This window comes from Cynara cardunculus (genome assembly GCF_001531365.2).
Source record: "Cynara cardunculus var. scolymus isolate 2C chromosome LG 10, CcrdV1, whole genome shotgun sequence".
Taxonomy (NCBI): Eukaryota; Viridiplantae; Streptophyta; class Magnoliopsida; order Asterales; family Asteraceae; genus Cynara; species Cynara cardunculus.
The window spans coordinates 23,395,202-23,406,645 of NC_037537.1; the positions used below are offsets into that span (position 1 = coordinate 23,395,202).

At 30.8% G+C, this 11,444-nt stretch overlaps 1 protein-coding gene across 1 annotated transcript; it reads right to left on the minus strand.

The window, feature by feature from the left end:
* Positions 1-524: 524 nt before the first annotated feature.
* LOC112519281 (60S ribosomal protein L12-like) lies at positions 525-1,294 on the minus strand. Its single transcript, XM_025127321.1, has one exon. It carries the CDS (start codon positions 1,221-1,223, stop codon positions 723-725), a length of 501 nt encoding a protein of 166 aa, XP_024983089.1. The 5' UTR covers positions 1,224-1,294; the 3' UTR covers positions 525-722.
* Positions 1,295-11,444: the final 10,150 nt, after the last annotated feature.

Sequence of the window (11,444 nt, forward strand, 5' to 3'; positions counted from 1 at the left end):
CTCCCAAATGCAATGAGGTGTGCAAAGTGCAAGCAGACATTATCTAGGTCATTCACAGATTATCAGTGTAATTTCAATTAACAACCGATAACATTGAACTCAAACAAGCATACCAGAAAGTGCCATTAATGACCTCTAAAAAACTAAAGTTAAGACCCAAGATTGCATAGCAAATCAACTTGTTCAATATGTCAATAATAATAATAGACCTAAATGGGAATCAAACCACCATTGATTAGCATGACCAAATTAGACATGCTAAGGCAATGCATTGCAAAACAAGATGCTGTAATATGAAAGACAATGTAGGAACGTGATTCATGATCTAACAATCTAGAAAGCTATTTCAAAAATAAAACAGGGTGGGCAATGAGAATCTGAACCATTTAAGGAATGGGTTTGCACAATGATCACGTTAAATTTTCATAAAAAACAAGTAGTAATAGGCAGTTCGTTCATATGAAGGAGCCTGTTGAAAGAAATAAAAAATATGCTAAAACATATTACTCACCAAAAACATCAGATTAAATAAAGAGGAAACAGTATGTGATTCCAGAACAAAATTTGAAAATTTTGGCAATATGTCTCCAAATTCACTAATGAAATTGGTGATGTGATAGAAGTAAAACTTGACAAAAATTCTCAAATTATCAAAATAACAGACGACAACAGAAATTAGAAAACTAACAAATGTTCTCACTTGAATACGATAAGAGACTCAATCAATCCTGAGGAATCTCAACTGATCCATCAGCTATTTCCTCCTGCAAATCCTTCGGATCTTTTCCGTCAACCGTACAACCAACGGAAACACAAGTTCCGAGAATCTCCTTCACAGTTCCTTGCAACTCCTTAGCCATTGACCTAGGACGCATAACCTTAGCGATTTCAATAACATCATCGAGAGAAATGTTGCCGCTGTGCTTGATGTTTTTCACCTTCTTACGGTCACGCTCCGGTTCCTTGAGAGCTTTGATAACCAGAGCGGCGGCGGAAGGCACAACTGACACCTTAGCCTGACGATTCTGCACGGTAAGCTTGACGGTAACTCTGAGACCCTTCCAGTCCTTAGCCGTTTCCTTGGCGATGTCTTCTCCGATCTTCTTCGGAGAAAGACCTAGTGGTCCAATCTTGGGAGCGAGCGAACTCGCCGCACCGACCTCACCTCCGGTGACACGGACATAGACGTCGACGACTTGTGACGGATCGAACTTTGGCGGCATCTTTGAAGAAACGAGAGAGAGACGGCGGCTACGGTTTTGGCAGGAGAGTGTCTGGAGTTGTGAGACGCTACGGCCTTGAAAAGAAAATTAAAAGGGGGAATAAGCTAGGGTTTTGCAGGAAGTTGTAAATGTCTTTTTTACCCTTCCAGTCTTTTGGGCCTATTGATATATGGGCTTTTGGTTGTCTTGGGCCTATTGGGTTGAGTGAAGATCCAATTATCAAAAAAATAAGAGTAGACGCTTATGAGTTATAGTTAAAGATTGTTTAAAAATTGAACTCATACCGGGTCGGCCCAAATTGGTTTTTGTTTGAGGTTTTCCTTCTGTATCCGGTCATGGTCCTGACTAAAAAATACTCGGTCCCTTCTCCATTCACGAAGCCCGATCCTTGAAACGGTTTTTCTTTCTCCACAGTAGTGATGGCCAAATCGGCCCGGCCCGGTCTGGGACCAGCCCGGGACCGGTTATGGGACCGAAAACCAAATATAAAAATACCAAAGGGCTTTCGGCCTAGTTGTATACGAGTCTTTAGCCTCCTAGGAGATCAATGGTTCAAAATCTCACCAAATTAGATGAGGGTGTAAGTTTATCTGTTCTATTTGTCGTATATAAATATTATATGCTTAAAAAAACAATCTATAAAAAGTTATCAACAAATTGTCACATGTTTTTTTAATAAAGGCTAAATTTCAAAGGGATAAATTTTGTATATAAAAATATACGAGGTAATACGTATTAGGATTTAGTAATAAAAGTTACTTAAGAGTGTATACTTCTTACTCTTCACTTCAGTGTCAACGTCCAAAATCTTGTCGATAAATTTTTTGGTAATTTACAAGGTCATGATGAATTGTTGTTAGTAATCATCAACAAAAACACGTGCTTTTTTATATTCATTTATGATTACAGTGTTTTTATATATTATATTTAAGATGTAATTAAATCATCTGTATATAGTTGTCAAACACATAGAAGAGAATTAGGCTCTCAGGCTAGGTATCCGTCCATATCTCAACCACAACCTTCTTTTTCGTAATTTCAAAAGTAATAAAGTAAATACAGCAAGACCATTGAAAGGGACTGATTTGCAAGTCTCGTCTTTAAAGTGCACTGCGACACTCACTAAACTTTATGGCGAACGTATAACGTACACAATTATTTGCACTCTTGTGTGAAAATCAACAAATGTAAATATATATGGGTCTTTTTTAGAGAACTCATAAAATTGAGATAACTTTGAGAATCTATATATTATGTGGTATTTTATATATTTTTTTTTTTCCATCTAAGACTAAGATTTAGAATATTGATTAACGTATATTTGTTTTACAATGTGTTCGCTTCACATGTACTCGGTTTACAATTTGAACTTTTTTGACGTGTTAGTGAAACAAAAATACAAGTAAAAGAGTTTCACACTATGAACGGAATACATGCGAATGAAATAAACCGTGAAACAAATATATATGTTAATCAATACATTCAATATTATACGTGGATGGAAAAAGATCACGTGAAACAAAAGATTAAAGTAAAAGTTCTCATGGATCTCATAAATTTTAGAGTTCTCAAATAATTAAGCCTATAAGTTAGCTGATGACTGATAAATTAGTTGATACCTGATAAACTAGTTGATAGTTGATAAACTAGTTGATATTTGATAAGTTAGTTGATGTTGATAAGCTAACTGATGAACAAATCATTTTTGACAAAAAAAATTGCTAATAAATATGAAAAATGACCAAAAGAAGCATTTTTAAAAATTAGTCGATTATAATATTTTATAAAATAATTAAATCAAATATTTAATAATATAATAATAATTGATATGTTTAATAATAATTTTAAACAATTAACAATTAATACTAATATTAATTGAAATTATAATTGTAATAATTTTCAACTACTATTAATTAATATTTATTAATATTAATAATAATTGTTTTTTTATTTTTATTTAATAAATTAACATTTATTTATAATTAATAAAATTAATATTATGAGGGTTATTATTGGGAAAAAAATTACAAAAAGAACTCTCCATAAACTACTCTAACTAACGTTTCAATAAACTACCAAGCTAGTTTATTTCCATTCAAACTTGTATTTAAAAAATAATCTATCTTATTTTTTTCAAATAGTGTCTTTTTTTTCTTTGATTAACCTGGATATCCAACCCGTTATGCGAGCCGATTAATCCCAGAGCGACCACCTGCTTTGCAGATAGCCCGTAGTCACCGCATTTGAACCTCCATGACCACAAAGGGGATTTTTATTCCTCATTGGATTCGAACCTAACACCTCCTCGTACTTTTAACATTTGGAGCCAAACTCAAACCAATCAGACACCATCCTTGTGGTTTAATATCTTTAGAGTCATGAAGAAAAGTACTCTATATCAAGATATTGGGTCATGTTCTCTACTATTGTAAGTCTTTTAAATGAAACATTTTATAGTTTGATCTTATAAACTAGAGTTTTATAAAGTATTATATTAGATAATTTAAATACTCTAGAAGTCCTGTAACTCTAATTTATTATAATGTTTATAGAATTATAATATCATGTAAAATTATTGGAAAAGAAACCGGAAAGCAAAAGGACAAACAATTGACTTCAAATGTCAATCATGATGTAACTGATGATAATGAACGTTTAAGTAGCATGAATAACACGTATTGAGATGAATAGATATAAATGGCAATAGGAACAAGAACGTGGAAATTACGTTAACGATATCGAGGAAAACACTATAATAAATCATTTTCCGTTTATATTATTAAAATATAAGAGTTCTCATGAGACCAACTTGTTTTCATAAAATTATATAATAATATTGAAATTTATAGTAAAACATTGTAAATGTACAAATAACATCAAACTTTCGCATACAAAAAAACACCGTGAAAGTTTATATATATATATACACTTGGGATCATGTGAGACCAAGAGTTTTTCGTGAGACTCGTAAAACCTTGGATTAGATTTACAATCTAAACATTCATAATCATATAATTGTCACGAGACTTCTCAATAATCACAAAATTGTCGTCCTGCAACTTTAGATCATTAGATCATTAGCTTATAAAGTTGATCAATGAATATAAATTGGTCTTACGGTTCTCACAAAAAACATTTGATTTCATGTGAACCCAACCATATATATATATATATATATATATATATATATATAATATAAATTAAATTAAATATATAAATACAAAGAATTATGGTAAACAAAAAAGTCTATCAAAATCTTTGATATGTTAAGAGACATAATATTCGTACAAATAGTTGTTGGTTTTCACATACGTTCTAAAATGCGATGATGAAATGCGTTAAAAATACATTATAATTATTTGTATTATTAAACTTATATATACAACAAAATATTGAAAACATTTAATAAAATACGAACTTCACCACTTGATAAATAAAAACAGTAAGGTCGCATTTAATTTTTAATAAGTGTTGTGGTCTGAAATCTTATTTAATTTATGATCGATAAGAGGATCGTGTTGAAGTCTGAAATATAAATCAATAAGAATGTTTGTTTTTGTAAACTGATAAATGTCTGAATTTATTTAAATTGTCTATTTCATCTTTTTATAAATAATAATGCTGAATTTATAAATAAATTTATACAATTTCACATATTTATTCATCTTCATTACGAAGTTCACATCTAAATCATATAAATAGCATTTATTTAAACGAAAATATGTCATTAACATAATTTAACACATTTAAATCCTATTAATATACATTAACTGAGAGAGGTGAGGATCAATTTGGAAAGGATCGGGTGAAAGAAATGAACGATTAAGTTTAATCGATTGAAAAACGTCGTTACTGAAGGTTTGAATAACAATAAGAGGCAAATAAAACATTGATTTACCTCTTATCAAATAAGAAAACAATAAGACATAAATGTCTCTGGAAAATTTTAAAAAATCAAATAGTCTGAATAGGCTACTTTTTGACGAATCAGACATAAGAGACTAATAAGAGTTTTTTTTAAACAAACAAGACTTAAATGTGAATTCGTTATTTGCACAACCACCCCTCAACAATTAAGCGGATGCCCTCAAACTTTCTTCAATGTTGACCTCAACCCTTCTCCATAAATTCCCATTCACATCCCCTCATTTTGATTCTTCATAGTTGTAGCCACAAAAGTTTTATACTTCACGTTTTAGCCACTCCTTGAAAAATAATTACAAACCGCTTACATTTGAAACAAATAACACAATTACCAACTAGATTCCCATGGCTGTATTGAGACCATATACACTCTTTCAACACGTAATACATGTTCAGCAAGTCAATCCATTATTTGTACGTATGTTTGTAGGGGTATAAATGATACGAGACAACTCGTTAGTTATTTGATATCGACTCGGTCAACACTCGAACTCGAGCTCGACTCGATATATTAACGAGTCGAGTCAAGCTATCCAATACTCGATTCGAAAAGCTCGTGAGATACTCGATTATTTTACATATAATTAGTTTAAAATATAATCAATTTTTATGATAAAATTTATAAAATATAAATAATAAAATGTCTCATAATTTTAGATATTTAAACAAAATTATGCATTTTTTAATTATAAAACTTAATCAATTATTTTTTATTAAAATTATAATTAAAAAAGATAAAGAAAAACTATAAAAAAATGTTAGTGAAATTGTCCCACATTGGAAGAAAGATGATAAAAGAAGATAAAAAAATGTTATAAAAAAGAGAGGGAGATGAATGAAATTTCTAACTTTGCCTTTTTGATGATGAAGTTTGAAGTTGATCTATTTAGTTTTATAAAAACCAAGAGAACACCTTTAATTTTTAAAATTTATAAGAGAAAGACCCTAAAATTTCATTAATATCAATGGGTGAGCCTGGTTCTAGTTCGAGTCAAGTTTGATTTGAGTTGTAGTTCGAGTTTAGTTCCAGCTTTGATTCAAGTTTGAGTTTGAAAAATAGTTATTGAGTTTGAGTCGAGCTTTGATTTTTACAACTCGCGAGTTTTCGAGTCGAGTTCGAGCTTAAAAATTGGGTTTCAAGTTCGAATCAAGAATAGTGATACTCGAGCTCGACTCGCATCATTTACACCCCTACATATCTGTGTATGAAATGCTCAGAATATGGTTAGACTTGAACGACAAACAAACACTTAGTTTGACATTACAAAGGATCCAATTTTAAACGTAAATTCGTAAGGAGAGGGATAAATAAAGCTCGTATGAAAATGTGGTAACACGTTTTATGTGTTCTGATGAAATATTTGAAGAACGTGCATAAAATATCGGCTCGTTGAGAAAAACTAAATTAGCATATTAATTTAGTTAAGAAAATTTATATTACGTAATCATTTCTTAATGAGGTATTGAAAATTAATTCGTCAATATTATCCTACGTGGATTATTAATTTAGTTAGTAATTTAATAAATTCTTTTAAGGCGTCGTAATACGGCAATATCAATTGCCGGACACATTAATATGGAATAATGGTTTCCTTTACTTGCTAAAATAACAAATCGACGTTAGTAGTCGTTATCAAGTGTAATATTTAGAGGTTTGTTAAATTATTTTGAGGATTTAATAGTGAGACCAAAGCGTTGATTTGAGTTAAGTATTTATTGGGACACTTTAATTTGGAGAGAATGATTTATAAGATTATGAAATGGTTATTTTAACGTTTTGGGACTCATCGAGTTTAAACTTAGGGTTTGACTAAAGTTAGTTGAGGTTGACCGAGTTAACCAAGGGTTGACTTTTACCTCGTTCGGTCCATAAGTATTTTAACGATAAGATCAAATGGTCAAGAGACCCGATTTTAGGGTTTGACTTTAGGTCGGGTCGAGTTTGACCACAGTTTACTATTATTCATTCTTGAGGAAATTAAACAATTAATTGAATATTGTGGTATGAAATGTGTAGGTCTTCAGTCGAGAGATATCAGTAGACCGATCTACACGCAATCATGTGAGTATCCATGAGACTTACAATGAGATGCATACCTACGTACAAATTTATTTTCGGGCATTATACAATTTATATGTTGACGTGTACGTATGCATGATGTTTCAATTACATACATGATACAGTATATTTTACATGTATGTTATTTTATGATCAGTGGCATGATATGTGTTTATTTTGTCTTCAAATAACTCTAGCATATTATCTCATATAAAAGTTTTATGATCAGGCATAACGTTTGGGCATTTGACCAGTAAGTCACACGATAGGTAGCACAACCCCTTAATGGGTGTCCAGACAGGAGCAAGTCATACAACTCAGGAAAAGCCAGTGATTAAATAACTCATACCCGACAGACAATTTATGAGATATCTTTTATTTCATTGCTGCATGTTTTTTCAGAAAATACATACTATTTGGTACAAAGTTTACAAGTTGATATGTATGATGTAAAATGATTTTATTCACGTAAACCATAAACTCTATGAGCTTTATAAGCCGACTATAATATGAATCTCAGGGTCATGTAGTCTAAGGTTGGATAAGGGCAAAAGACACGCTTAAGACCTTGCACCCTCTTATCTTAAGTTTGATCTTTTGTTTAAATTTTGTATATGGACCAGTTGTAACTTAACCTGGTTTGGGACGAATTAGCTTTTAAGTCACATGTTTATGTATTTTGAAGACTTTTGTCGCAAAAGGGTTTAAGATTTTAATTTAGCCATTATTTTGGAGTATTTTTAGAAGAATCTTTTTTTCCAGATGACGTGACAATGTGACATTTCTCATGGTAAAAACGAGGGTGTTACAATTTTTCTTTAAGAAAACAATTTATAATGTTATAATCAATAGATTACCATATGATTAAATTAGTTATGAAATCAAATAGAGCATTGCATTTTTCTTTGCAGTAATTTGCTTAAAATTTCGTTTTCCGTCCCTCGTCTTTATTTATCACGCATGCAATCATTGTGGTTTGCATTTTGTGTCTTTTTTCATCGATGGCCTTAACCCAAGTAACGGAAGTCGGTTAAACTAAGGGCATTTTAGTCTTTTTACTTTGTTTTTTCTATTTCATATAATTAAAATTTCATTTTTCATCCCTCGTCTTTATTTATCACGCACGTAATCATTGTGGTCTGCATTTCGTGTCTTTTTGGGTAAGAATTTTTTGGCCCAGTCATAGGTGTAAACGATACTAGACAACTCATGAACTACTCGAGATCAACTCCGTTAAAGCTCAGTCGAGCTTGATTCGGATTCGAGTTCGAGTTCAACCTTGATTTGAGTTGCATTTCGAGCTTGATTCAAGCTCGAGCTCGAGTTCCAACTTCAAAATTGGGTTTCGAGTTCGAGTCAAGAATAGTAATACTCGAGCTTTTATATATGAGTGACAAGAGTATGAAAAACAACGTTATTTGTATATATCTATCATGAATATTTAGATATTAAAGTGAAACTGTATACTCGTCTAATTTACGTAAATCATGTATATATTATGTTAAAACATTATAAAACATTTGATAAAAACTCTTAAAAACATATTTTTATGCATAAAGTATTGTTTATTAACGCATATTACTTAAAATTCAAGATTACAAGTAGAATATGCATGAGTACATCTTATTAAAGCTCCATATTTGAATTCGTGTAACTAAATGCATATAAACATAATCAAATACTTGATAAACATCAATTTAAATATAAAAAATCTAAAATATAATTAAAATAATCATTGAGTTCTAACAGAATACTTAATTATTATCTAAAAAAATTATTTTATTAAACCAAAAATAAATAGTTCATTACTACACCTCAAATAAATTCTAATAAAATTTTGAATCAAAGAAATTACACAAAAACAATAACTTTTAAATAGTTAATTTGATACTAATATCGTTTATTTTTTAAAAATAATTATAATATCTTCAAATTTATATTTCATTCAAAAATAAAAACACTTTTCTTTTTCTAAAACCATATAAAACCGCATTGTAACATCGATAGATCCAAAATATAAAACAAAACATTAAAATCAAGATATATCTTGTTATATTATACAAATACCTCTATAGTATTACGTTAAAACATGAATAGCATGATATATCGTTTTAGAAAATAGGAAAATAGAACACCACAAAATCTGTTGACCACTCGGAGAGGAGACATGTCAATTTGTCTACACGTATTGATGTCTTATCTTTTCATTTTGTGGATATTGATATTTCTAAAACACATTGTAAATAATGTGATTGAACAATAACCTCTCATATGGTTCAGTTGGTAAAGGTGTGCATGACAACGGAATGGGGATGAGACGGATTTTGTAATCTCCGGCTTCAGTCCCCGGCGGATACAGGGATTATCATCTCGTTCTCGGCAAATCTCTAGCAATCCCCGGTTAAAACCCGGTCAAACCCCATAAATGATATCATTTAGTTTGATTCTACCAGGGATCTCCGGTCCCGGGACCCGTTTTAGCGGGAATCCCCGTCCCCGTTCGGGTCGGGTGAACCGGATTCTCCACCGGATCAGGGCAAATCACCATCATTAGGTAAAGGCTATGATGACTCTGTCTATATATAAAATATATTTTGTTTTTGATCCTAGATCTTTTGCTAGTCTCAACCATAGAGCGAGTCAATAAATACTCCCCGATAGGAGTCAATACTATAATCTATTTTATCAGGCAAAATTGTTTCATATTAAAACGATCATATGTAACAATTTATCCGATAAACGCTTACCCGGATAAGAGTCATCACCATCACTCATCAGGTAAGACTCTCTATCATTATCATTGTTCTTATTGGGTAAGATTTTCGGCTCTTGCCATGTTCATCAGATGAGGAAAATTACCCGATAAACACTTATCGAGCAAGTGTTTAGTAAATGACCCCTTACACTATCATCTAATTTATCAATTAACGTATTAACCATTAGTTAGTTTATCAAATAGTTTTCTAAATATTACGTGATAATTGATGTTTACGAGTTTATAAATATAAAATTTATGGACTGTATTACCCGAGTTCATAATTGGGGAAAAAAACCATTTTATATATGTCCATGTTGTATTGCAAGAAACTTATATAACTAATTCCCATAAAAAAAATTATGATCATCCCGACTACAAATAAGCATTTTATTGCTAATAGAAGAAATTTCTATAAACTATATATGGACTCGAACGTTGCATTTCTTAAAGACGATAATGTCGTAAGTCGAGACCTGAGGCTCTTCACAATAGACAACAATTGCATCAAGTCATCGTGGCATAAATGGTTGGTTCCAGAATAATATATTTGCACAAAAAGACGAAAGTTTAAGGCTGACAACCATAATAGGAAGTTACAATTCATTTGTGGCTAGGACTTTTGCGGAGACTGTACCCTTAAGCCGACAACCTAATGCACTACTGTAAATCTAATTTGTTTGTCACATGATGCTCTTGAGACGGGACAATATAGGGTTATGGCGTAGCTCGTAGGTTGCTGATCACAACCCTTTTACAGAAACAATTGTGTTATTCAACACAATACAATTATAATTATTCAATATTTAATTGTACCAAATAAAAAAGGTTAACTTGTTTCCAAATTGAAAATAAACAAACAAATATCATTGAATCAAACTAATAAACGCTTTTTAACCCGTATAAAAGATTATATATATATATATATATATATATATATATATTATGATCCATTACATGACTCGTATTTCATGACTACGTTTAACTAACGTTTATCTGATAAGCATTTACTGGTATAGCTAATGCTTTCATTTAACTTATTCGATAAGATTTTACTCGAATAAACATTTAACGGGTAAAAGTCATTATTCAGTCACTCTTATTTATCAGATAAAACTATCAATATTCGTTGTCACTCTTACTGATTAAAATTCTCAAACCATGTTATATTTATTCGATAGGATAAAATATTACAATAATTACTTATCGAATAAAATTAAACGATCCTTAATATATATACTATATTATAAAACATTTGACAAAAACTCTTAAAACCCACTTTTCATGTATATAATATTGTTTATTAATGTATGTTACTTAAAACTCAAGATTACAAGTAGATTGTGCGTAAGTACAACTTATTAAAGCTTCATATCTGAATTCGTGTTACTAACTGCAGATAAACATAATCAAATACAAAATAAACATCTTATTTTAAATATAAAAAATCTAAAATATAATTAGGATAATCATTGAGTTCTAA

What these genes read in the sequence shown, in the direction of transcription:
- LOC112519281 (XM_025127321.1), bottom strand. Translation starts at nt 1,223, where the DNA reads ATGCCGCCAAAGTTCGATCCGTCACAAGTCGTCGACGTCTATGTCCGT.